Here is a 26,607-nt window from a genome sequence, read left to right on the forward strand (position 1 = left end):
CCCAGCCGGAAAACCTGGCCTGGCTCCCTCCACCAAACGGAGGAGGACTGAGCATCCTACGGGACGCCTGACCCTGGCACACTGGTTACACGTGCAATGCAGTGGGCTGAACCAGTTTATACATCTGCTGGGGGGAAAAGAAGAGGTGTTTGTTCAGACCGAGGAGGTAATAACCGCTCTGGGCATTTCCCCCGAATGCTCCTGCACGCCTGCCCGGCTGGCAGGTGGGTGCCAGCAGCTCCGTGCTGTGGGAGGCTTCCCAGCTCCCCGCTGCTGACCAGAGGCTGCAGTTTTGATCTCCGATTGCTGGTCTGTGGCTCCCCACGGAGCAGTGCTCAGGGTGCACCTCTTTTCCTATGGCGCTGTGAGTAGGAGTCTGAGCAACTGAGCTGCCAGGACAAAGCCACTTTGTGCCTCACTTTGCCCATTTATAAGATCATGTTCTTGCACTTCTGAGGATGCTGAGAGGATTACTTAATTCCCGCCCAAAACACGAATACCCACCCACCCTCCCCCCCGAAATAACAGACTCTTTTCAATAATGAAAAAGATTGTATTAGGACAATCATTGTGAAAACTGCACCCAAGTGGAGAATGCCTCAGTTTTCCCTTGTGCCCCAAAGTGAGCAACCAGTCCAGCTATCAGTGCAGCCTCACCGGTGGGAAAGAGTCCTGTGAGCTAGTTAAGTGAAACAATGGCTTGTGCTGCCGTTAGCGCTGGTAGGTGCCACTCGGATGCCGCTCTCAGAAGAGTTTGTGTTTCTCTTGGGCGAGCCTCTCCACTTCCCTCATGAGCCGGAGGCACAGCTCCTCCTGCCACGGCAACGCCACGCACTGGACGGCCACGGGCAGCCCCACGCTGCCGCGAAAGCCCTGCCGCAGAAACAGAGCGGGGTGAGGGCAGGGAGAACGTCCATGGGATGAGCCAGGGATGCCCCCCGTCCCTCGGGGACCTGGCGGTACTCACCTTCGCCAGGGTCCAGTCCCACCAGTCCTGGAAGTGCCCTTTGTAGCCCTTCAGCTCCTCCTCATCCTCATCTGTCACAGTAGTGACAGGGACCACCCCGGCGGGGAAGTCCAAGCAGTTATACAGGATGGTGTAACTGACTGCCACTGCGGGAGAAAGGGCGAGCTCGCAGCAGCAGTGTATCATGGGGAAAAGCTCCACCCTGCTCCGCGTGCGAAGGCTCCCGTGGCACATGAGTTATGGCAAACCCCCAAAGCCATTTCTAGTTAACAGGTCATATGCACTGAAAAGTCAGGGGCTGTGGGAAGCTCTTACCCCTTCGCTCCCTTATGCACCAGGGTGATTTTTGTGGGGCTCAGCCAAGAGGCTGGACTGTCAGCAGCCCCAAGAGTTGAGCTCTCCCCACTACTAACCGGTGCCTTGGAGAAGCTAGGAGCGAAGGGCAATATTTCCCATGCAAACCAGTGCAAGTACAGCAGCAGGGGGACACTGGAGGTAAAGGATTAAGGCTGACTATTCCTACCCCCACAGGCAGTCCTACCTGAAAGCTTCCCGGGGTAGCCGATAGGAAGAGCAGGACCCAGCACAGGGCAAAGCATGACGTCTAGATTCAGCTTTTTCCACTGGGTGATGAACTTGTTGCGAGACTCCTGAGGAGCAAAAGCACTGCTGGTCAGTGGGGCAGAGGCGCTGCCACCCAGCTGCCAGCTGAAAGCTCTCCTTGAGCTCCCAGCCTGGCTCCCAGCCCTTCCCAAGGAGTATCTATCAGTTCTGGGGCAAGCCACATCAGGCCTGAGCCTGATAAAAATCCAGCAATACTTTGCTGCTCAGCTAGCAGCCCTCCCTGCAATGAAAGCACCCTCACACCTGCTAAAACTGGAAAGGCAAAAAGATCAAAAGTTAAGCACTGATTCAAGATAAGAAATGTGTTTTAAGTGTGGCCCTAATTTTAAGTGTGCTGAGAGCTTGCAAATCCAAGTGAGATCAGTTCAGGAATGACAGATGTTCCTACCTAGGGAAAATGAAGCCATTTCTGTGTGATTCCACTTGGAAAAAACTGGTTATATGTCTACCTTTAAGAAGGCAGAGCCTCATACCATCTCTTTAACTTGCTATGTTTTCTGTTAGAAGGCAAGTTGCTCAGATCCTGCTGTGTCCCTGGAACAAAGCAACAGAGCTGAGATCAGGCAGGATGCATGGGACCAGCCAGGGCGGGGAAGAAAGCTCTTGGGACTCCATTGCTTTTGAAGGCCGCACACCGACTTGTACAGGGCAGAAGTCATAGCCTTACAGGAGCAAGTGTGATCCATGAGGATGGGCCTAGGGACACCTCAGCTCCTCAGCCACTAATCTGCTGGGTGACTTTAGGCAAACCAGTCCCTCCTCTCACTGCTCACCTGGTCTCTTTAGACTGCATGGTGTTGGAGAGAAGCAGCAGCTCTTACCACACATTTGTGCAGCGTCTCGTGCACTGGGACCTGCTCTGCCCTGGGATCTCTAGTTGTCCCTACCAAAATATCAGCAGCTTACAAGATGCAGATGCTGATTTTATTATATTTAAGGTGCAAATAAATGAAGATCTACTAGACTGGCATGTTTCACCTTAAAACCGTTTAGAGTCTCAGGCTGATGGTGACTTGATAGTCTCCTAACCCTGGTGGGCATTGAATCCACCTCTTCCCAAAGAGATAAAGAACAAAAGAAACATCCAACACCTCAAATAGTGATGCTTTACCTCAATCTCATGGTGAAGACTCCAGAGGTCTTCCACTGTGCTGGAAATGGAAGCAAAGCATTTAAGTTCTTATACCCTATTTATCAGCTAGCTGCAGTCCCTTTCAGCCCTCCCACTGAACTGCCAGAGCATCTTCCGCTGACTGTTCTGCATCCAAGAAATGCAAGTGCCTTTAGGGGAACAAGCACCGCCTTACAAGACTGGGACTTTTCTTCTCAAAGGCCAGGCTGGATGAGATAGACTGATCCTCTGATGCAGGGACAGTCTTGGAGGCACAGCACAAAGTACAGCCTCTCAGCTATGGAAATTGAGTGCTTTCTTGCCACTGGCAGCTCAACACTGGCATCACAGCAGGCAAGGGCAAGCCTCCATTCCTATGCATTTGCCTTTCATTCTGCCTTACGTGGCCCCAACTACATAGTATGATGGATGCATCAGCCAGGAGTGAAGTTAACAGCATATGTCATGCCTGCAAGCTTCATCTAATTCATAAGGAAAAGTCTGTGAGCCCCTGTCCTCATTACCATCCTCAGTACTAGAACAGTTTGTCAAACCCTGCATAGTTATGGCATTGGCATAAACTGCTCTCAGTTTGCTCCCACCATTGCGTTATATTTTCTCAGATGCACATGCTTGTGGCGTACGCCTAATGTAGAAAACACTGGTGTCTAATTTTTAAATCCAGAAGAGAAACTCAAATCTTTACACACTTGCTTAGGCTTAGATTTACTCACTTTACTCTCATGCTTCTTATGACACCTGACAATCGAGGCATCTGAGAAGGAGAAAGTCATAAAGAAAAGAACTTACGTTAATCACAGCCTTGTCCTCCTAGACAGCTCTAGCTCAAATGCAAGCTGTTGACTCAGTGCTCAGGCAGGACTTGTGGATTTTCCTCAAAATGAGTACAGGGGGAGCAGAAATGGCATCACTCCAGTTTGAAGGAGGTATGTCTAAACACAGCCAGGAAACAAAGCCTGGAGCCTTCCCCACGGTAAAGCCTCATTCCAATGGGAAACAAGTTATTCACCATCTATTGCTAGATTCCATCTATACTAGAAAGAAACAGATCTTACAAAGGGTTTGGTAATCCAGGACAGGAGAGTTTTTAGCCAGTCTGGTGTCCTCGACAACCATAAGAACAGCCTCATGCTCTTTTCTTCCAGTTCTCCTTTGCTGAAAGGGAAGGTGGTGTTTAGCTGAGCAGCATTAGGAAGCAATTACCGTAGATCAGCTTTTGCAAGGCCACCCCCCCCCCCCGAATAGTGTATTTCGGTGACAAAAGAAGTTTTCTCCTTTCCTTTGGGTTCCAAATTCCCATGGTATTTGCACATTTATAGGATATCAGCATCTGACTCGCTTTAATCTGTCACATGCTGGTAATGCTCCCAAACAGTTCGAAGGTGTAGCTGAAATGCTTTTCTGCAAACTCCCCTGTAAATCTCAATGGGTATCAGACACTATATATTTCCAGTGGATCTGCTTCCTGTATCCAGACACTGGCCTCAGACACCCTGAAGTGGGGAAATGAGGCACAGCAAGGTTAAACAATTCACGTAGGACATCTGCAGCCAAGTCAGGAACCAAACCGAGCTCTACCTCTTCCACATCCAGCACCCAGATAAAGAACAGACCTATTTCCCTTTGTCACCTGACCAGGTGATTTAGGTTTAGACCTAAATCTAATTCATAGTTTGAGAAACCCAGACTCCACAAGGGAGGATTTTCATAGAAAGGCACCAATCACACCAAGCTGTTCCAGGCTATACTTACAATTTCTTCAAAAACGAGGCACCTCCATCTGCAAACAGTCCTCTCATACATAAGTTAAAAATGAAGTAGTTGATGTTATCGACTTTGAAGGGCACCAGCTGAAAGGACAACAGAAGAGGAGTCGGTGGCGTAGACACAACAACCGCGTGGGAAAAGTCATTGGGCTTCTCAACACCCCGAGCTGGGCTCCTTTCAGCCAGGACCGAGGATTTCTTGACAAGAGCCCTCAGGAGAGGCTCCAGTGTCTGAGGCCACCAGATCCCCCTATCACAACCATCCCTGCCACTAAAAATGCAGCTTTCCCTTCAAGCAATAATTGATGATTCAAAAGATACGGGATGGGCTTGGCTGCCCAATGCCCAGAGAGTCTCCAAGGGCGGGGGGGGGGGGGGGGGGGGTAAATTCTAAAACCCTGTAGCGGGTGACAAAGAGCACGAATATGCAGTCTCCACTTCACTCCCAATCTTTGGGCCAGGGGTTAATGTAACATCCTACCGTGTGACCAGCATCCTCCAAAAGTTGCTTTGTCTCCCGAACCGCACGTCTCATGGCAGGGCTTGGCATGGTGAAGAAATCTGTTTCATAGTAGCCTATGCGGAGCGGCCGCGTGCTAGAATACACCTGCAGAACAAGAGAGAGGTCCAGCTGGAAGGATGCCAGCAATGTCAGGAGCCAGCAGTACACCCGTGCCACAGGGTGAGGCTGGAAAGCAGTAAATATCTCTTCTCACCCACGCGCCCACCTGCAGCATGCAACAGGCTGGAATGGTACCAGAGGGCTCCTGTGAGCCACTGGCATTTTGAGACTAAGCAAAGGCAGCTCTTGTCTGAGCTCATCCTCCCTGCCTAGAATCCTTTACCTCTTCCTTGAAGGGAAGAGGGGGCACTGTGCTGTCCAGGCTGAACATGTCCTCGCACAGCAGTGCCCGCATACTCAGCGCCAGGCTCTCCACGTCTTTTGCCATCGGCCCCACTGCTGCAACCACTGGAGGAGACCAGGAAAGAGCATTCATGGTTAGGGGGAGTCTTTCAAGGGGGTGTACAGCTTGCACAGGTGATGTCATCCAAAAGCAGGGCCCCTTGGCATCATTTTGACCCAATTTTTGCATTGGCAACAGCTCCTCTTTGAGGACTGGGTTGGGGACACACACACGGGCCTTCCCACCAACAGGCCTATGGTTTGCCGAAGCAGTGGGAAGCAGGATGCAGCCTGCCCCACTCAGAGACCACGACATCCTGACCTGCGGGCATGGTGGCTTGTGTCCTTGCCAAAGCTCTACTACTTCTTCCACAAGCTCTTACTGTGACGGCTGTGGACCTGGATCCACTGATATGTACCCAGACATCTTGCCCAGAGACTTCTAGTTTCTGACCAGACAGGCTCAGGGGAAAAAGGGTCCTTCAGCTGGCCCATAGCCCAAGCTAGAACCATGCATGCTCCAGGAAAACAGGGGTGTTTGGGCCTTCTGGCCATAGCTATTCAGTTCAGCCAAGTGCGACTACAGCAGAACACCCTGCCTGTTCCTAGGGCACGTCTCAGGCACTGTACAACTGTCCCTATCGACGTCCAGGGGGTGCAAGTCTCTCAGGGACTGACTTGGCTGCCTCGAATCAGCTGCAGGATGCCACATGGGGCTGGCTTTTGGAGATAGTCCCTGGAAGGAAACCTTCCCTCTCTGAATGTGTTGGAGAAGGTCTGCCATAGCCAGCTGAGAGTCCTTCCCATCCCTGCCCTACTCCCCTCCCTGGAGGGCAATCATCAATTCCTACCTGACTTCTGCCCAGCGATACCAGAAATGATTCCTTTCTTGCTGTGAAATAAAGGCACACAACATACAACAATTTTCAGAAGAGGAAAGTCTTCAAGCATTAGCAACTGCTAGTGAAAGCACTGCCCTTCCTTAGGGAATGCAGAGGTCAGCCAAGGAAGAGCTGAGAGGAAGCCCAAGAGAGAGGGACCCAATCTAGGCCAGAATGATTTATGCCTTGTCAGTCAAGAATGACCTTCCCCCCCCCCCCCCGCCCCCGCCCCTTAACACAAGGGCAGAAAAGTCTCCCCTGTCTCTGTTCTAGGGGAACATTCCTGTTTTGGAACAGTGTTTCCCTCCGTACAAGCCCCAAGAAATGTCTGGGCAGGGGGGAGAAGCGAGCCCTGCTCAGTTGCCTTCGCCGAGGGAAGCAGGAGCATCCTGACATAGCAGTCAGTGGGGTGGCAGGGTGGGTCTCACCTGGACAGCTGCATTACTTGCAGTACCTGAGTCTGTTCCCGGTGGGTTTGAGTGCACAGATCCCACAGAAGGCAGCGGGCAAACGCAGACTCCCTCCAAGATCTGTCCCGAAGCCCAAGATGGATCCACCTGCTCCTATGAGTGCCCCTTCTCCACCAGAGGAGCCTCCAGGGGTTCTGGTGTAGAGCAGAGGACTGAATGTCTGGCCAAAGATTAAGTTCTCGCAGTCATAGCTAGAGCGAGAGAGAGAGAGCACAGACGAGAGAACTGTAGATACTTGTTGATGTGGAAGGTCACATCAAAAAGACCCAGCCCACAGGATGGCTTTAAAAGCCTCTATAATTAGGCAATGTTGTTACAAAGACTTCCCTTAGGCCTAGAGAGCTTCCAAAAGCTCCTGAGAAGACCAGCATTTTTATGGAGGTCCAAGGACTTGAATTCACTGTCAACTAATTTAATGTCAAGTCATCCCCAGACCAAGGAGACAGACCTTCTGGCAGCACAAATGCATCAAACCTCTTGGGAAGACTCCCCCTTCAGGTGGTCCTGAGGGCCACTGGCCATCTGAAACAGCCTGCCAGTGCAGGTCCGGGCCCTCCTATGGCATGAGGGATGGCAGAGCACAAGCCCCTGTTTGGGAACAGGCTGAATGCAATCTGCAGTGATACTCAAACACCGGGCTCCCCCAGGAACCGCTGTAAAACCTGATAATCCCTGAGGCAGGCCCTTCGTCCGGCTTTATTTTTATTTTTAAAAAAAAGAAATCATGGCCAGTCATTGCAAAAAAAAAAAAAAAAACCACTAAGGAAGGCAGTGCGTAGAGGCTGAGCGATAGTCAGCCACAGAGGAGCTTTTCCAGACTTCACTTGGCAGGACACCTGGATGTTAGCAGGGCGGCTGTCCAGAAAAGCACACCTGACTTCATCCTTGCCAATGACATTGAGAGTGGTCTTGCCAGCCACATCAGGAGCTTTGGTGTTAATTTAAGGTTGTCAGCTTAGGTAGCCAACTAGCTTCCCCCCCACGAAAGTGCATTTGCATTGTACAGTTAACAGAACTGCCTCTGAGGGTTTAGTTAGATGAAAAATAGTTTAAAAACACCCAGCACAGGAAAGGTGGTCAGATTTCTCTTCTCTTCTTCCCCTCTTTTATTTCTTTATTTCATTTACAATTGGAATTAATTCCAATTCTGAGTAGCTTTAAAACTTAGAGTAAGGAGGAGGAAATGGGTGTCATCATTTAGAAGGAAAGGGGAAATCAGAATTAGACTATAATTGATAGAAACCCTCACGTAAGACCAGGGAGTAAGGAATCCCACCACCGCGAGGGAACGGAGCAGAGGGCAGCGGCTCTCCACGCACCTGATGAGGGACTGGGGAACGTTGGTTTTCACAAAGGGAACTGCCCCCTGCCTCTTCAGCACCTGCACCAGCACGCTGTCCTCTGCCGCAGGGTTATTGAGGTTACTTACAAACCCTACTGTGGAGTCATAGCCCTGGGAACAGAGAACAATAAGGTTTCCAAATGGAGGTTTGCAGTTTTCCTCAACTGTGTGGTTTTTATATAAATGCAGAAGGCCTTTTAAGCACCCGAAAGCACCTGCTTACATGATACATGGTGTTATTTATAGAGGTGTGTGCATGAACCTCCACAATCGCTCCCCCTGCTTTGTGTAGGGACATCACACGGATGACAGGCAGACCGAGGCCCCAGGGGAGATGTAAGTGCTAGCAAGCTCCTTTCAAAATGGCTTTTCTCACTCCCTTGCTGACCTCCTGTTTCCTCCCCTTTCTCTGCTCAGGAAAAGGGGTCACGGGGCTCCAGCACAGCTGTCACGGGAAGGACGGCACTCAGGAACCACACTACCAGCTGAGCCGCAGACGGCACCTGCCCTCCCCACCCTGCCATGGACTGGCAGGATATTCTGGAGCAGAGGAAATACCTAAATAAATCACGGCATTGACCTGTGACCAGCAGTTCATGAGCAGCTGGTGAGGACACCCATCCAGCACGCACACATAGTGCATTTGTAATAAATCTGATGAGCCTTCTCCATTCACTCCACTTCTCCTGTGGGAGACAGGCAGCAAATGCCGTCACCCAGGAGGGCAGGGGCATCCCAAGTCCACTAGAGCAAGAGCTGCGGTGCAGCCGGACGTGGAGGTTGAACCTTTCACCCCCTTCCCCCCAACCCAAAACTGCGGGGACCTTGGGACAAGCGGCACTGGCGGTACCTGGCAGTTGATGGAGTCCTTGATGCTGACGGGCACCCCGTAGAGCAAACCTGGCTGCTCTGGCCGCGCTGCTTGCTGGATCTGGGTCTCACTTTCCCACAGGTAGTCCGTGATGCAGTTGGTCTCTCTGGTGACTTGCAGGGCCTGGGGGAAACCAGAAAGGCCCACGGGTGAGACGCAGCCCGCGGCATGGCATAACCACTGTTTTGAAAAGGGCACCTGCCTCTTTCCCTTTTCCCATGTCTCCATTTGGGCAGGTTTATATCAGGACAGCCCTTTGTGCCCCTTTACAAGACGTTTTCACACCAAACTCCAAAACACTTTCTGGATGCAAGGGGGCACAGTGTCAACTGGTACAAATGGATGTGTCCTGATGGATGCTCAGCCCAGCAGGATACAAAAGGCTGTTCCCCTGATTATGCTTCTGCTGTTGCATAAAATAGTAATCTCCAAAGTGTAAACCCAGGACAGAGTAGGGCATTTTGGCAAAATTAGAGAATGAAAACGAACACTGAGTCTTTGAGGTTTTCCAATGCACTTAAGCATGGAGGGGAGGGGAGACACACCAGCACCCAGCAACTTAATGAATATAGCTTATAAGGTATAGCTTATACCTGCCCCCAAATACGTATGGGCTTCCCAGATGCTGTGCTTGCTGTCCCCACTTTCCTCCAAGCCAAGACCAGAGCTGTGGCAGGCAGACACCCAGCTCTCCTTAGCTCGCAGAAACGTGCTGAAGGAGCCAGCGCTACACAGCCCGCAGTGGCAGCTCAGCAGCGTCTGAACCAGGCAGTGCCCTCCTACTGGGCTTCTCCCAGCAGAGCCAGTGCCAGCTCTGGCGAGATCCCGCCCCAGCACCCACGCTCCTCACCTTGCCCACGTAGGCATAGAAGACCTGCTCCGGAGGGAGAGATCCATCGTGGAGTTTCTTAGAGAGCTCCGGCAAGGGCAAAGAGAGGATGGAGACCGTGTCCACAGAGGGATGCTATGGGAAAGATTGGTCAGGCTGGACCCATCCCTGCTTCAGCTGGTGGCCAAGAGCGCTGCCTCTCCCCTTGGTGCCCACAGCAGCCCATCCTAAAAATATCTGCCATTCAGGGGCCAAATGATCCTAACCCAATGCTTGCCTCAAGACTGCAGCCCTGCTCCTGGTGAGTATGGGAGAAAACCCGCAGTACATATCCAAGGTTTGTGAACTCCCAGACAGAGGGATCTTACCCCACACCTGCTGTTCAGGAGAAACTCTTCGTAAAACCTTGTTCAGACAGGTCACAGCTGAGCCTGGGAGCTCTGCTCAACACAGTTTTCCCTGCTGAGTGGCAGGGTGTATTGGCCCTGTGTTTGTAAATGTTGCTCCAGCCAGGAATGAATTTGGCCCTGGTCCAGCTCTTCTCCTGCTATCACCACGGTGGCCTAGGAAGAGCCACAGCAGAGATTTCCCTGCTGCCTTCTAAACACGAGAAAGCCTCATTCCCCAAGCTGGGCTCCGAGCCTGAGCGAGTTCGCTCAAACCAGGGGTCAGGCAGTTTGAAGAGACCGCAGCCTGCCTGAGGGAAGAGGCACACGCGAGCTGGATGTACGAACAACCCAGCTGGATACAAGCAGCTCCCTGCCTCCGCGCTGTCGCCTCCGCCCTACAGGCACAGTTCCCAGGCTGCACAGCTGCACTTTGGCCCCAGCCTGCTAAGTACTCCTTCTCGCCTCTTCCTGCCACCTCCTTATCAGCCAGGCCAAACAGTTCACCAGGGCAGAAGAGCCCCAGCCAGGGAGCACTAACAGCGCTTTCAAATGAGAGGGGGGAATTTTTTCCTCTTCTTGCACCGAGTTATTTTTTGCTAACACCTGCTCTGCTGCCCATCGCCCCCCTCTGCTTGGGGAGGTGCAGGGACACACAGGTTTTGGAAGAAAATCCCCCCTGATTAGGAGGCAAGCCCTTACAAATAAGTCAGAACCCAGTCTCACTCCCAGGCAAACCTCCAACACCGCTGCAAGCTCCAGAAAAACAGCCTGGCCTCCCACCCGCCCAGCAATCACCCCTGCACAGCCCAAACCCACTGCCTGCAAGAGGGGCTCTGCACCCTCCACCCCCTGCACACTCATAGGAAAAGGGCCATTTGGGGCCAGCTGATGAGCTTATGCAGGGTGGGCGGAGAGGTGATTTACCCCTGGACAGCCTCCCCTCACGGAGATCATTGCACCCACCTGCTTCCGAAAGCCCAGCGCAACCTTCTCCATCTGCGCCAAGCCCCGGTCGTGCCTCTGCCGAGCCTCCTTCACCTTCCTCCAGAGCCCCTTTCGCCGTCGCCATCGCAGCAGCAGCAGGAGGCTGGCGGCCGAGCAGCAGAGCAGCGTGGGCAGGAAGGACAGAGGCACCCGCACGATGGGGAGCGGGATCATGACCGCGACCGCCACCCGGAGACGGGCGTCCCCTCTCCTCGCGCAGCACCTCGGCGCCCAGCAGAGACTTTCTCGGCCTGATCCAAGGCCACTTTGCAGCAGATGGGGAGCAGGGGAAGAGGCAGGCAAAACCTGGGAGGGATCTGCACGCAGGAAAGGGCTGGACTCGCCGCGAAGCGAGTTAGCTGGTTTGCAGCTTCGCAGGCGCAGCCAGTGCCAGCGCAGGCAGAGAGGAGATGGTTTCGGAGCAGGAATGCTGCTGGATAAAAAGTCACCCCTCCCTCTACGCTGCTGGGTGGTGTCTGTCTGATGAGGTTTATTTTGCAATTCCCCAAATGAGGCTTTGATCCCGGGAGTGTGTGTGTCTGTCTACGCTCCTCCCTGCGATTTTGCAGCCAGTGCTCTCCGGGGATGGCCTTGGCCATATCGGAAGAGCAGAGAAGGTTCCCGAAAATACGCAGCTCCTGCGTGTTTCCTGAATCCAGGCAGCTGTGAGGGAGAAAAAAATTATTAATGCCCTGGCCTGTGCCCTACAGAGTCCTTGCTGGCATAGGCAAAGGGTGGGGGAGAAAAAAAACGATTAATGCCCTTGGCTTGTGCCCTACAGAGTCCACGTTGTTTCAGGCAAAGCATGGGTTAGGCAAGGCGTGGGTGAGTGTCTGCACTTTGCTAAACACTGGAGCGTCCCGCCCGGAAAACTGGCGTCCTTACTCCCCCAGGGAAGTGCTTGCCCGCGCTTGCAGTTTGGAGAGAAACACCAAAATGATTTATCTCTCCACGAGCCTGTCATTAAAAAACCCTCACTGCTTGCAAAAGTTCATGCCTGAATGTTTCAAGCTGTCCTGTTTAGATGCTTTCTATAGGATCATGGAAAACCTGGTGGGAAGGATTTGGGATGTTTGCTCTGTCTTCCTGCCTCCCAGCAGCATCGGCGGTGCCTCAGCCGTGCCTGGCAGATGTGGTGCTGAGCTAGAAAACGTGATGGAGGGTGACATGCCCCCGGACCCGATTTTCCTGGCGCTATTGTCAGGCCACTGGCTTTGTGTCAGACTGTCAGGGCTCCGCTGGTAGCACCACAGCGGCTGGCGAGAGGCCCTGGCTGGGAGGGGGAGAAATGCCACGCTGCACATGCACGGTGTCCTGGGACTCTCCGTGCCAGAGGATGGTGAAACCAGGCGAATATTCGACGTGGAAAGGCTGAAGCCCGTGACGTGAGAGGCCTTCTTCAGCCGGGCGTAGGCTGTTTGGGCGAGGAGCCCTCTCTGAACTCATGGCTCGCGGCTTCTTGCTCTGTGTTTGAGGGTAAGCATCTCCCTGTTAATTTGGGTCAGGAGGTAATGTGCAGTAACAGCTATTATTTCCCATTCCCAGCCACCTTTTTTTTTTTTCTTTTTTTTTTTTTTCCCCATTCATTTTGGCTGTGGGGTTTGGAGGGTTAGATGGCAGCGCGAGCTTCCGCGGGCACTGCAGTCCCATGAAAATGACTCCTGTACCCTCTCCCCGCTGTCAGCCCAGCTTAACACCTCTCACGTGGGAAAGATTTGTGGCTTTTCATCTTATTGGAAGGAAGAAAATAAAATAGGCGCTTCGAGCCTGGCACGCGGGTCCCCCCAGGCACCGCTGCCCGAGACCCACCTTCTCCCCTCTGCCAGGCAAGCGCAAGCAGGACAAGCACGGTGGATGGGATGTGCCGTGAGGGATGGTGGCAAGCCCTGGACCTTTGCGGGAGCGCGGGGGGCCCCGAGCGCCGCAGCGGTGCCGGCCGGCTCTGCCCGCGCCCCCGGCCACCGGTGGGTTCCAGGCGGCGGTTGGAAGCGGGCGGTTGGGCACCGGCGGTGCCGCTGGCCTGTGGCTGCCGTGCGGGGGGTGGCAGCAGGGGCCGGCGCAAGGTCTGAAGGCACCGATGTGCCGTGGAGCCGAGCCCCACACCCCAGCCAGGAGAAACTGCCTGGGCCCCCCTTTGGAGAGGTGAAGTGGGTCTGGCCTCACTCCCCACGGCTGTCCAGCCTGGCATTACTGGGAAGCAGGTCCAAGCTTCGCTGATGGCAGCTCGCGGCCTCTTTTCCTTCATTTCTCTTCTCCATGTAGGTTGCTGACTCTGGAGAAGGCTTTGCCACCATGATCGGTGAGAAGGTGAAGCAGTTCCTCTCAGGGTTTGGGGATAACCCTTGCTCCATCCCCGTCCTGCTGTGCAGCTCCACTGCAGCCCTCATGGCTCTCGCCTGGGCTGTGAGAAAGCTGATGAAGAGGAAGTTTGTCCGAGCTAAGCACCACGCAGAGGCCCTGGAGCAGATGGAGAAGGCTGTCCAGCAGTTCAAGAAAGAGGTAGTGTCACTTTGATTCCTTTTGCTCCTTTCAAGAAAACAGCACGTTTCAACCGAGGGTGTGGACATATGTTCACTTTGTAGGCACCCTTGACTGCAGAAGATGCTAGTCCTCCTGACTGAGGAGGAGCTCCTCCAGAGCACGGCCAGAGGTACAGCTGGTTGCTCCCTAATCTGCTTCAAGCTGGAGTATCTGAGTTACCATAAGCAGGTCGAACAGGTAGTTTTTGCCAGCTTGGTGGACTCTGCTCTGGAGCGGATTAGGGAGCGCTCACGTATATTCTCCACCAACAGAGCTGAGCAGAACTGGTCCGGAAAAGGACCAGACTTGCACAAGCTCCTTTGCATAGCCTATATCTCATGCTCCTCCTCAGGGCACCTGCTTCTCGCACACTGGGAAGCAGATGGAGGTCCAGAGCTCACTAAGTCCATGCATGCTGGAGGGAAAGGATTGCTCAGCCTAATGCTGGCTGGATCAGGTCCTAAATTAGTTGCAAATCATTCCTGCTTCCATGCAGGCTCTTTCCCTTCACCTGCAGCTGAACCTTCAGTCAGTATGATTTTCCAAACACTGCTGGCATTGCCATGTGCTGGCAGTGCCTAGCACAGCTGGTTTAGCAGCTGCCTAGCCTTTTGTAGGGCTGAATCCCAGTGTGAACCTGTTTTTCTTTTGTGGTTGTTACAAACAGGAGTTCATTTTGGTGAAGTTAAATTGTTCCTGACATCTTTGCAGAACCCAGATGTCCAGATTAGCCACATCCTGTCACTGCCGCTGTTGGAGCTGGTGGAGAAACTGAGGGAAGGTTCCCTGTCTCCAGAGAGCGTCCTCTACTCCTACATAGAGAAGGTGAGGGACCAGCCCTGCCAGGCGGGACAGGCAGCAGACAAACCCCCAGTCTAAAGAGACTCCTTTCCTGACTGTAGGACAAATAAGTCTATCATCTCCTTGCGTTTTTCTTTGTCACCTGTCCAGCAGAAATGGCCCTGGTTCCTTTGTTCTGCCTGTGCAGAGGACCGGTACTCTGGTACAGGGACAGATCCTGCCTTACTGTGTGCCTGCAGGGCACCTCACCTGCCTTCCACAGCAGCAGGAGCACCAGACTGGAAAGAGCCAAGAAGGAAATCCAGTTCAGGTCCCCAAAGGGGCATTAACTATCACAAGTGCCAGGCTCAAGATAGATGGTGATATGTTTAAAATCTCTTTTGTGAGAAAAAATCCTGCTTTCTTTCAAGACTGAATGAACCTCAGGTATCAATTAGGAAGGTTGTCAGCTGGGGGCTCGTGGGCCAGATACAGTCCATCAGATGAAGTGCTCAGCTCCTGAAGATCCTTCAAAGGGAACTTCAAAGGGAAACTGCAGGATGGAGCACTTTTTAGGTCAAATAGAGACTCTCCTAGAAGATAGTGATGGTTTGTCTCTTCTTGCTAACACATAACCTTAAAGAGTAAGGTGAAGACAGTGGCCTACATGGACTAGAGAGGTGACTGGCCTTTCTCTTCTGTTCTGTGCTTCCATGCTAAGGCCTTAGAAGTCAACCAGGAGGTGAACTGCGTGACAGCGTTTATTCCTAGCTGCCTGCACCATATCCAGGAAATGAGAAACCAGAAGAAAGGGTTGCTCTACGGTGTTCCCATCAGCATTAAGGATCATGTGGTTTGCAAGGTGTTTCCCCTTGTCCCCTTATTTGGGAACCTTAGTATGCGGAGCTAAGAGCCAGTGAGCCATCAGGGCTGGGCAGAAGTGCACATGCCATGTCATGAAGAAGCCTGATTTATTACGGCCTTTTTCCTGTGTCTGCTCACCACTGCATCCTGCTGGTTAGAAATAAATGCCATAAACCCTAAACTGCTGCCTCCCTAAGGCAATTCCCTCCAGCTCCAGCTGTAGGCAAGGCACTGAACCACAACACTGATTCCTCAGCTCCCAACCCTGGTTGCCTCTTCAGGAGGCAAATTTTTCTCCCTGGATTGAAGCTGCTTGCACTGATTTCAGTGGCTGCCTCACCATGGTACCTGTTTCCAGGAATCGTGTCTTTTGCGGGACTCTGTGGCTACTGACTTTCAAACCCCGTTCCTCCAAATGGTCCCACTTCAAAAACCTGATCTGTCAAGCATCTTCTGATGGGACTGGGTAGGAGCAGAAAGGTGAAGGGCTCAGAGCCATTACAGCAACAGGATAGCTGGAGGTGTGAGGAGTGAGCAAAGCCTGCTCTGGGTGAGGGGAAAGGGACCTGAAGTCAGATCTCCAGAAGGGGAAAAGCCCAATGGGGGAAGGAGAGAGGACTGACATGCAAAAGTGTGGGGTAGGGGAGGGCGTCATAGAGTTTAGAGTCACTTGAGCCTGGGGTTGGGAAGAAGGGAAAAAAGGTCTATTTGCATCTAACTGCAGCTACGCATTGGTGCTAAAACTTCCCTAGAGTGTCAAACTCTTTTTGGGGAAGAGCCTCAGGCTGGGGACATGGTTTCATTTTCTCCCCTCAAGTTGGGCCTGCAAGCTTGCTCATTAGCAGCAGTGCTGTATCCCCACTTGATATCTTTAATGAGTTCTGTGTCTGCCCTCTGGGTTCAAGGGCTATGGCTGCATCTGTGGATCAGGACAGAAGCTCAGCCTCCTAGAGCAAGAGGAGAGCGTGCTGGTGAGAGTGCTGAGGAGCCAAGGAGCCATCCCCTTTGTGAAAACCAACACGGCACAATGCGTGATCAAGTAATTGGTGGGACCTCCTCCCCTAATGGTGGCCCTGTTTTGTATCAAGCTTAGCCCTGTGCACTGGGACATGGTCTTGGGGGTCGGTAGAAAATGCCCCCTGACTCCCTGAGGCACTGCTGAGACCTTTGCTTCAGGAAGCTTGGAGACAGGCAATGGGGGAGAGTGCGATTCAGTAGCTGCTCTGCCATACACCAAGCACTGATTTCTCTATAAAGTTTCACAGATCAGGCAGCTTAGACTCTGACCCCTTGCTTGAATTTGAAGCCACCTCAGGGCCTTCCTCTTGGCACTACCATGGTTCAAGCTGCACCCATTTCTGCCCCTTATACTTCTCTGTTTGGCCACCCTGCAGCCACCGATGCTCCATCATATGGATGCAGCCAAGCTGAGGACAGTAGCAAATGCCCGGCCTCTTCCCTCCCTCTGTTCTCCACTCGTGAGGTCTGTGGTCCCTCAGGGTTTTGTTTTCCCCTGTGCTTGCACTGCTGTTGGAAGAAGAGCCGAGATTCATCGTCAGCAGGCTTGTATTGGCCAAGTTGTCCATATTGTCCACCTCTGAGTTACTCAAGTCATTCTCAGCCAATTGAACTTACCCACTGAGCTCCCCCATCCTCCACCGCAGGGATGATGAGCGAGTTCCTAGGGACTGACTTTTCCCTTTTGATCTCCCCCAGCTACGACTGCAGCAATGCTATCTACGGCCAGACGCTGAACCCTCTCAACCGCAAGAAGAGCCCTGGAGGTTGCTCTGGAGGGGAGGGAGCGCTCATTGCAGGGGGAGGCTCCATCCTGGGCTTTGGGTTGGATGTTGGTGGCAGCATCCGCCTGCTGTCCAGCTTCTGCGGACTGTGCGGTCTCAAACCCACGAGCGACAGACTGAGGTAGGTGCTGGAATCTGCCCTGCTTGCCCTGCTGAAAGCCTGTGTTTCCTGACCAACATTTGCAGACTAGCAAAACTGAATTCCCGGCCAGCCCCTTGCAGGGCAAGGCTGAAGTGCTTAGCATGCTCTTCCCACTTCAGGAAGAGATACCCTGAAGAGACTTTGTCTCAAGAGCTGCAGATGGGATGGATGCAGTCTAGCCTTGTCCTCCAAAGCCAGGCAAAGGGCTAGGAGAAATCACCTGGCTTAACCAACCCAGAAAAGCTGACATTTAGTCTGGAAGGGACTACCAAATGTCCAGCCCACCTGTCTTGTCATCCACAGAGAAACTTTATATCCTTTAGGAGGCAAGCCAAAAAGCAACCCAGTGGCCAGAGAAGGGAGAACAAGAGCAACTATGGGTGTTGCCAGTGTCCGAGGGACCTGTAGCAACTAGGGCTCCTAGTGGCAGCCCTGCCCACAGTACTTTCTTTCTGATCTCAAACCTTGGGTGACTTCCCCAGGGGCAGGCTTTCACCTCTGTCCCACCCTCTGTCCCTGAGTCCCAGGTACTGCTGTCGTTTGTGTTTAAAAATGTTTCTTTGTCTTCCATAGTTACTTGGGAGTTAGTGGTCCAGCGCACTGCCTTCAAACAGGTGAGTCGGGTTCTGGGTATGGAGAGCTCAAAAGCAAGGAAGACACTTGTTATTGGTGCTGATAAAAAAACTCCCTCAGAGAACAAGAGTGGCCCTATACGAGAGTGGCTCATCTTGGTCAGGTCTAGGCTTGGTGCCTAGAGCCACCAAGCTCTCTGGCTGCCTGCTCTTCATTTCAGTCAATGGGAGTCAGATCCTGTGGGTGTTTAAGGGTTAATAATTAAGGTCTTTGGGGCAGGAATTAGCACTCATAGCACTGAGAATTACACCCTTATAGCAACATTTTTATGCCTCCCTCTGTTAGATGTACTCTGCAAGCTGATTTTTTCTACCTTCCCATGTATTTTTACGGTCTCCATTTAGTCAATGACAAGCAGCATTTTGCCTGCGATGGGACAGCTCTTCCCACCAGCGTTGCTTCTGTTCTTTGCTCATGTCTGGGGCAAGGGAGGAGGAAGCACCTTTCCCTCCCTGCTTATTGCAGAGGAGATAATGGAGATCCAAAGGGCCAAAGGCACAGAGCATGTCGATCTATTGGCAATGTCAGTTTTGTCACAGTGGGTATGGAAAGCCCCTTCTCAGCCCCGACCAGAAAGTGCCTTGATCACCAATAGGTAAACACACATATGCAAAAAATGATGTTACCAGAGGCCATATAAAGTGAACCTGTGGGCTAGATCTCATGGATCTTTCCTATCTATGTTTGGTAGCTGCATAATAAAAAGTCTTTGAGGGTCATGGGAGGTGGGAAGGATAGAAAGAAAGAAGAACCATATTGTGTGGTAGCAGCACATCCACCCTTGACACATCTTATGACCATTACCAGCTTAGCTGAGGAACAGGTATTTGGCCTAGAGGTTGTGCATATTTTTCTCTGTGGCAGCTGCAGGTGTGATGGGGCCCATAGCAAGAGACGTGGACAGTCTGGCCTTGTGCATGAGAGCCCTTTTGTGTGAAGACATGTTTCGCTTGGACCCCACCGTGCCACCCATCCCCTTCAACATGGAGGTAGTTCATTTAAGAGTGGTAGGTCAACACATGGAAGTAATGCTCGTTAGGTTGCTACCTGAGCCAAAATACATGGCACCATGCACTGAGCTCTCTGCAGCTATCCTGGGGCTTAACTTCTTGAAGACTGAGATAGACCACAAGAGTTGAGGACAGAAGACAGTAGGAAGGATGGAAGAGAAGATAATGTAGAAGAGCCTCTGCATGGAGTTTGCACCTTGGGCTTCTCTCCAGCCTGTCTACAGCTCCTTGTCCTTGTCTTCACAGGTGTTTAGCAGCCCCACTCCCCTTCGGATTGGCTTCTATTCCCTGGATGACTACTTCTTGCTCCCACCCTGTGTGACTCGGGCTGTCCATGAGACCCGCCTGCTGCTCGAGGAGGCTGGACACACGGTAGGTTAGCTAGGTGGGCCCCTTGGGTGTGTGTGAATGTGTATGTGCATTTCTGCCTACTTTTTCCTTCTCTTATTGAACTCCTTAGCCAATTTTAGCCCACTTTGACAGAGACACTGAGGTCTCCAAGGTAAGGAGGTCTCAAAGGGTCATGGATATAGACTATCAAGGCGAGGGGGGAAGTTCCCATTACGACACCCCAAGAGAGAAGGGCGATGGGTATACTCAGCCTTTTATTAGACACCAGAAAACCCACACCCCAGAGATAGGAAATCAGCTCTTATGAGCTCTGCTTACTGACTTCCTGTCTTCTTCCTCTCCCAGATGATCCCCTTCGTCCCTCCCAGTGTTGAATATGCAATGAACAGCCTGTTTGTGAAGGGGCTCTTTGCTGACAGTGGCTGTGCTTCTTCAGACACGCGGTATGGTTGAAGCATCCCATCCCCACCTCTGTACCCAGGACAAGTGAGGAAAGAGTGCCGGGTGACTGTGGGAAGGTGGGCTGGCTCCCAATATTGCAGGCTGCAGCACATCTGATGCACTAAGACATCAACAGTAACAACATCTGCTCCTCGCCTTGCCTCTTTGGGCCTAATTCAAATGTCTAAGGGAAGCTTTACCCAGATGAAATGTCCCACTCCCCGGCTCAGTGTAGACAGGTAGATCACTACTGTGGCTTGAGCGGAGACAGACAATTAGTTTCCTCCCTGTTTAACTGCCTCCCATGCTTACCCATAAGCTGTTTGGTGACACTGAAGTCCCAGAGCACGGATGGCATCATGGAGGGCTCTGCTGGGTGGGAGCAGAGCTCTGCCTCAGTTTTCTGCTTTGCAGCACTCAGGGTGGCCAGGAGATGGCAGGACTCTCCCAGGGGGAGGCTTTTCTTGGTGACAGGGTTTCTGACCATGCATTGGTGTCAAAAAATCAGAGACTGAGACCTGGTTCATAGTCAGCAATGGGACTTACTCCTGCCCACCTCCCCCTCGTCTTTCTCTCCAAGCAAACTGGACTCTCTGGAGCCGGGCTGCAGCCACCCTGTCTGCTGTGATGAACTCCCAGCTGTGCTAAAGAAGATCCTGGCTTGTCTCACAAAGCTTCTGGTGAGCGCCCTGGCTTTTACCACATCCTGGCCAGGTGCAGAGGGGCTGCTCAGGTGCTGCATATTTCCCAAAAGGAGGAGATGGTGCTGGGTCCATCCCAGGGCTCCTGAGTCACTCTGAGGCGCACAACAGCATCAACAAAAGGAGAACCCGGATGCCAGAGCTTTCTGGTTTGAGCCAGCTGTGTCGGCACTGCAAGGATGCAGGGGTGGTGGTGGTGGGCTTGGACTGGAGTGGCCCCATACCCAAGTGAAAGGTTGGTCCAAGGTGGAGCAATAACCAAAATGAAGGCAGTGTAGACCCAAAGGCAAGCTCGAACCCTGTGGTAACCTGGCAGTGTGAACTCTGCTTTGTAGCCCGTGGTCCAGGGTCAGACAGAAACTGTGCGGCACAGCTCAGGCCCTCTGAAAGCCCATTGACTCCCCAGCCGTGAGACAGTGCCTGCTCTCTCCCCGCTCACTTCCAAACATCAGCTCTGAAAGAAGGGCTAGGATTAAGCTATTCTAGGGGTAGTAGGAGCCTGTGGTAGGAGTTGAATGGTCAACATGAGGCTCAGATTTGTCTGAGAGGCCAAAGCAAACGTCTTTCTGGTTATTGCCAACAGCAGCCTTCCAACTGGGACAGGAATTTTAGCTAGTAGTTAGAGCTGGTGCGTGTGAACTAAGGTTGCTGCGTCCTCAACTCTGCCACTGGCTTCACTATGGCCCTTGGTTAAGGCAGATCATTGCTCCATGCCTCAGCTCTCAGGCCGCAAAACACAAACCCATTTCAACATCCTGGTTGTGACGTGCAGAGCAGTAGCAAAGGCAGTGGGAGAGGCAGCGCTCCCAGGAGCCAAAGAGGCTACAGAACAGCATGGGCAGTCCAGCCTTGGTGTGCTGGTGGCTGCAATTGGAGAGGGTGCACAGGGGCTGAGGACACCAGCGGAAGGGGGTTGGCATGTGGCGTGGGAGGGGACCTAGGGGGTCAAGCCCACTTATTCCAGAACAAAACCACAGCTCTGTTGCAGCCACCACAGCGATCCCCACCTTGTCCTGACAACCGCTGTTCGTTCTTTTGCAGTTCCCATGTTTCACCAGCTGTCTGGACATGCCGTGTGGAGTGCGGTAAGAGCCTTTTCAGGGGTCAGACCCCGGAGTGGGGGCAGGTTGCTGCATAAGGGGGCTTTGCAGCGTACCATGGAGCAGAAGAGCCTGGTACAAGTCCTAGTTGGTCCCTCTGCTTGGAAATGACTGCTCCAATGGGTGGATTAGCCAGATGGCAACTGCACGAGTAGCAGACATGAGAGCGATCATAAGATTGGGGCTTCCTTTCCCTGCTAGCAGGAAACACAGCCCCAGAAATTGTTCTTGTAACCATTATATGGCTACAGAGCCACAATAAATGTGTAGCGACAAGTTTTCAGCTGGGCTTGTTCTGTAGTGTGAGTATCAGGTTAAGGAGAGCTTTGCTGCAGCATGTCTCAGGGTACCTGTTTATGTGTGGGGCTAGTGGCATTACTGCATGGCACACGCTTTGACTCTTTCCCCAGGGAGGCATGGTATGGAACAGCCCCTGCCCGGCCACATGCCCGCTCAGTGACCAACACAGTTTTCTTGTGTTTGGCTCATTGCAGGTCGTCGAAGGAATTTGCAGACCTCCACACTGCCATAATGGTAACGTGGCTCCTTGAACATGATGAATACCATCCCTGCTCCTGAGTGAGGTTGTCTTGCCACTGGTGTGACAGCTGTTTGACATAGGTCCTCAGGCTGCTGCGTGACATCCACAGATAAAATCCAGATCCCTGATTTCTGTGAGGTCTCCATCCATGCAGGAAGCAGTGTGCTGTGAAACCCAGATAGCTCCATGCTTCTTGCAAAAAATGCAAAATTGAATTTTGCTGCTCCATAGGGGACAGTTTTACTGTTACAGCCGTGGGAAGGAAAAGATTCCCCAGAAGCCAGCTTTATAATGTAGTATGTGTCTTTGTTAGCATCAAAGATTGCATCTTCAGTGGAAAACAGCCAAACCCTTTCAGAGAAGTGGGAATTACTGGTGACTGCACCCAAACATGTCCCTTTTTCCTGGTGCTTGCAGTCTTCTCATGGTGTTCACCTGTTTGCTTTCAGCAAACACCGTAAGGTTTCAGTCACTACCCCTGGTCTGTGCCGCTCCAATATTGCTCGCAGACAGCTGTAAGTAACAGGTTACAAATGGGTGCAGCATACAGCAGTGCTGTCAGGGGCTGAGCATGAGAAATCACTGGAGTAGGGAAGATCTTTTTTCTAGTTAATGCTGAGGTGAAAGTGAATTTGACTCAAGAACACTTGACTGAGGTCATCCCAGGCATAAAAGACATGTCCATACCGATTGCTAACGTGCTGCAGAGAGACATAGGATCGTATAGACAGGGGATAGACTCCTGAGCCCTCCTGGGACTGAGCGCTGTGGTGGGGCCGGTCTGCACTTCTCTGCACGCCTCTCATCGCCTGTGGAGCTGGCAAAGCACCCTGAGCTCCTGAGAGAGGAGGAGGCTAGTGCATCCTGGAATGCATAACAACCTCTTGGCTCTCTCTGGCAAGGTTTATCGCTGGGAATTCATCACCCGATGGAAGAATCTTGACCTGGATGTTGTGCTGTGCCCTGTGCTGGGACCGGCCTTCACTTTGGGCTACTTGGAGACAAACCTTGGTAAGCCTCAAAGAGCGGATGACGCAGGGACAGGCTCAAGTGGAAATCCATCAAACCTCTTTGGAGGTAGAGAAATCCAAAAAATTCCTTGTGGAAGTCCTAGCTTTGTTTCCATGTACCTCAAGCCCTCCCCTCTCATCCTGCCTGTAGGGTTAGAGAAAGTCTCAAGGGGTGACGTTAAGGTAAAGTGAAAGCTGGGATGGGCACAGCCTGAAGATTCTGAACACCAAAAATATATCAGCTACTGGGAAGGTTTCAGGATGGGGGACTGACGTGATAAATTAGCTGGTTCAGCTGCCCTCCTCTGCCTACGGTTAATAGCAGTCAGCATAAGCTCCCTGTTGGGAAGTGCCCCTGGCTCTGCTTCTACTTGTGTGGTTTGGGTGCTTGCGTTTGAAGCAGGAGGATGCAAGTCCATCTCAGGCCTTACACGTGCCCCTGGGATCTCTCACTCCTTCCCCCCATCTTCCCCAGCCACTCTGTCCTCCACCATGTTGTACAACATCCTCAACTTCCCTGCGGGAGTCGTACCTGTCACTGTGGTCACAGAGGCAGATGAAGAACAGCTGCAGCTTTACAGTGGGTACTTGGATGAGCCATGGGACAAGAAGCTGAGGAAGGTGAGGAAGACAGGTCCTTTTCGGGGCTTGGGTAGCCCGGGGTGATCTCGTTGCTCCAGAGCCTGCTTCAGCACATCATAGTAATCCCACAGTGGGCTGTGGGGTCACACAGGCTTTGTGACAACCTCGGCTGCTGTCATGCAGCCCCAAACCTGGCACTATTTAAGGATATGGGGTCTTTGCTCTTACACTTGCCTTCCTTTGCTGAAGTGTTATTGCTAAGGCTTGGCCAGTCTGTCTTTGGCATATTATAGCCTGATCCCGTTGAGCTGATTTGGTGGCATAGTCCAAACGCTTTCAGCTAGAGCCTTGACTAGTATCTCCTGGCAAGTGTTTGCTGCTGGTGACACTATTATTTGCTGGATATGGGACCACTTGGGGACTGGTCTGGCTGCTGGTGAAAAAGCCACTTCTACCTGCCTCTAGAAGAAGTGGCCCTGAATTTCTCTCTTCCTGGAGACCCTGGGTCAGGACAGAGCTCCTGTGTGTGGCTTCTGCTCTGTGGTGTTTTTTGTTAAGGTCCTGGAGACCCTTCTTCCACTGGAGCTTGGAGCTGTATTTGATCTTCAGCCTTTGAGCATCTCCTGTCATACTTCTGTGCTCTCCGTCTGTTTTAGGCTGTGGAAGGTGCTGTGGGGCTGCCTGTGGCCGTCCAGTGTGTGGCTTTACCATGGCAGGAGGAGCTGTGCCTTCGGTTCATGAAAGAGGTTGAAAGACTGACCTGTGAGAAGAAACGGAGAACTGATGCGTCTGGGGCTGACGCAGCCCAGAGAGATGGACCAAGTCAGGTCCCACTGGGAGCAGCCTCCTTGGATCAGCAATCCCAAAAGCCAAGTAGCATGTTTCTGGATTTGTCCAGCGTAATCAGCAAGACAGAGGAGCACCCAACATTGCAAAGAACGACCTTACAAATCACCCTTGCAGAGGACCTGCGGGACGACCTGCAAACAGCTGCTCTCCAGCCAGACATGCAGAGTGACGTGCAAGTGTCATCCCAGCCTGATGTGGAAACACTGATGCCCTGGTCAGATGAGCAGAGTGAAGTGCCAATGCTGATTCCACCCCCTGACATGAAAAGAGACCTGCAGCCTGGTGAGCCAGAGCCTGATGTGCAAACACAGGCATCTCAGAAGGATGAAGAAAGGGACCCACAGCCCCATGCACCGGAGCCTGATGTGCAAACAGAAGCATCCCAGAAAGATGAAGAGAGAGACCCACTCCCCCTTGTACCCGAGCTTGATGTGCAAACAGAGGCATCCCAGAGAGATGAAGAGAGGAACGCACAGCCCCTTGCACCTGAGCCTCATGTGCAAACACAGGCAACTGAAGGTGACATGTCAAGCAAGGAGCAAAGCCAGCCGATCTCCCGAGTTAAGCTCACTGCTGTGTGACATGCAAATCTCCACTTTCTCCTCTATGGAAATAAAACCTGGAATATAACTCCACTGCTGTGCTGACCCTCCTTGTCACTATTCAGTTCCTGTGCCTGTGAAAAGTGCCAGGGATCCTTTAGCAACACCTGAACCTCTCAAAATATCTTTGAGAGGAGACGTTCCCCCTCATTTGGCTTGCTAAGTTATGGGTCTTGTTGGCTAGGAGAGCTTTTGGGGGCATGGGATTTTATAAGTGTTTTTACCCTTAGCTGGCTGCTCCATATGTAACATGGAGCAGCTATTGCATGGTGGCTTGATGGGGCGTCAGGAAGTGTTGGGCAGGTCATAGCAGTGAGGTCTCCAGGATGGTGGGACCCTTTGGGATGTTCCTAAGATTGCTTGAGGCTTCTTAAGCAAGTACTGCACCTTGCAAACACGAGGGGCAGGGGGCTGGCTCTGAAAACCTCCTCCTTTCTTTACAGATAGAGGAGTGGGGACTCCTTTCTAGCAGTGACTGTCACAGAAACCTGAGTCCAAGCAGCTTTGCATTTCATGTGAACATTAAAAAATAAGAAAAAAAAGAGAGCGAGAAAGAAAATTTAAGTGGCTAAAATTACTCCCGTAGTTGTTTTACACAGCTGAATGAAGATAATTGTATTGGCAATTGTGAGTGATTACAGTATTATCTGCCATCAAAAAAGTTATTTTTTTGAACGCTAAAAGAATTAATGATACATAAAACTGTGCTTAGATTGAGTGCATTCATCAGCAGAAATGCCTCATGCTAGCACTGCTACACTGTAATTACTCCAGCCGCTTGGAGAGAGAAAGAGAGCAGGAGATAGGGGCTATTGTGGATACTGCCAAAGATTTACATACATTTACATCCTGAGCAACTCTAGTGCTCAGGCAGGGGGAGCAGAGTCAGGGCAGCAAAGCTAGAGAGGGAGGACAAGTTTGACCACATCTTTTTCTTTAGTGGTGCATTTCAGAGCAGAGAATAGGGGGTTGCCTCTGGGTTTAAAGCTTTCTGGAGTGAAGCCAGCATGGAGAAGAGGGTGAAATGCTCCTGAGCATTGCACGGTGTGAGCCCAGTCTTCATAGGATGCTGCCTCAGGGTCTGTTGAATCGATTACAACCTTTACTGAGGTCACAAGCAGTGGTGGCCTGGTTCTGGGAGACTGATGGTGGGGGTGGGAACGGCAGAGGTGGTGTCCCCCAGGGACGTCTGCATGAGCCCTGCACTTCGAGTGAGCCCCCTGTATTACCATGTCAGTGGGGCTTGCAATGCACGTATGTCTCAGACGGGAAGAAGCCGGGAAGAAATCCTCCCCAGCTTCTTCCACACCCCATGGCTCTTCAGCAAGGAGACACGGTGAGGGGCATGTTTGCAGCCTGGAACAGCCCAGGAAAGGCTGGTGCACTGGGGGCAAGTTAAGTGTGCTGAGCAGCAGGATGCTTCCTGCAATGCAAACTGAAAATGGGGGGCACCCCTCTGGCAAAGATTTGTAGGGGCTTTTAAAGGAATCTGAATGGGTTGCACCCCTTTGTGGAGTTAA

The 26,607-nt window shown here is 52.2% G+C and overlaps 2 protein-coding genes across 2 annotated transcripts; one reads left to right on the forward strand and one right to left on the reverse strand.

Moving 5' to 3' along the window:
* Positions 1 to 532: 532 nt before the first annotated feature.
* On the reverse strand, positions 533 to 11,746 carry LOC104143613 (fatty-acid amide hydrolase 1). The gene is made up of 15 exons (XM_009674203.2): positions 11,139 to 11,746; positions 9,808 to 9,921; positions 8,937 to 9,080; positions 8,064 to 8,197; positions 6,729 to 6,935; positions 6,245 to 6,285; positions 5,335 to 5,459; positions 4,971 to 5,096; positions 4,476 to 4,573; positions 3,779 to 3,878; positions 3,437 to 3,477; positions 2,703 to 2,742; positions 1,509 to 1,617; positions 968 to 1,113; positions 533 to 873 (listed from the first exon to the last, which is right to left on the reverse strand). Exons 1-15 carry the CDS (start codon positions 11,331 to 11,333, stop codon positions 745 to 747), a joined length of 1,749 nt encoding a protein of 582 aa, XP_009672498.2. The 5' UTR covers positions 11,334 to 11,746; the 3' UTR covers positions 533 to 744.
* Positions 11,747 to 12,461: 715 nt separating this feature from the next.
* On the forward strand, positions 12,462 to 25,066 carry LOC104143626 (vitamin D3 hydroxylase-associated protein). Its single transcript, XM_009674219.2, has 16 exons — positions 12,462 to 12,539; positions 13,422 to 13,658; positions 14,391 to 14,504; positions 15,181 to 15,321; positions 16,229 to 16,362; positions 17,040 to 17,246; positions 17,841 to 17,881; positions 18,765 to 18,889; positions 19,157 to 19,282; positions 19,607 to 19,704; positions 20,283 to 20,382; positions 21,445 to 21,488; positions 21,998 to 22,037; positions 22,947 to 23,055; positions 23,530 to 23,675; positions 24,293 to 25,066. Exons 1-16 carry the CDS (start codon positions 12,462 to 12,464, stop codon positions 25,064 to 25,066), a joined length of 2,514 nt encoding a protein of 837 aa, XP_009672514.1.
* Positions 25,067 to 26,607: the final 1,541 nt, after the last annotated feature.

Source organism: Struthio camelus, chromosome 8 (genome assembly GCF_040807025.1).
Source record: "Struthio camelus isolate bStrCam1 chromosome 8, bStrCam1.hap1, whole genome shotgun sequence".
Lineage (NCBI taxonomy): Eukaryota > Metazoa > Chordata > Aves > Struthioniformes > Struthionidae > Struthio > Struthio camelus.

Coding starts and splice junctions, on each gene's coding strand:
- LOC104143613 (XM_009674203.2), bottom strand. CDS start 11,333: ATGATCCCGCTCCCCATCGTGCGGGTGCCTCTGTCCTTCCTGCCCACG. Junction 9,081..9,807: donor TCTATGCCTACGTGGGCAAG/GTGAGGAGCGTG, acceptor GGTTTCCCCCAG/GCCCTGCAAGTCACCAGAGA. Junction 5,097..5,334: donor CTCTTCCCTTCAAGGAAGAG/GTAAAGGATTCT, acceptor CTTGTTCTGCAG/GTGTATTCTAGCACGCGGCC.
- LOC104143626 (XM_009674219.2), top strand. CDS start 12,462: ATGCACGGTGTCCTGGGACTCTCCGTGCCAGAGGATGGTGAAACCAGG. Junction 15,322..16,228: donor AGGATCATGTGGTTTGCAAG/GTGTTTCCCCTT, acceptor TCTGGGTTCAAG/GGCTATGGCTGCATCTGTGG. Junction 18,890..19,156: donor CCATCCCCTTCAACATGGAG/GTAGTTCATTTA, acceptor TTGTCTTCACAG/GTGTTTAGCAGCCCCACTCC.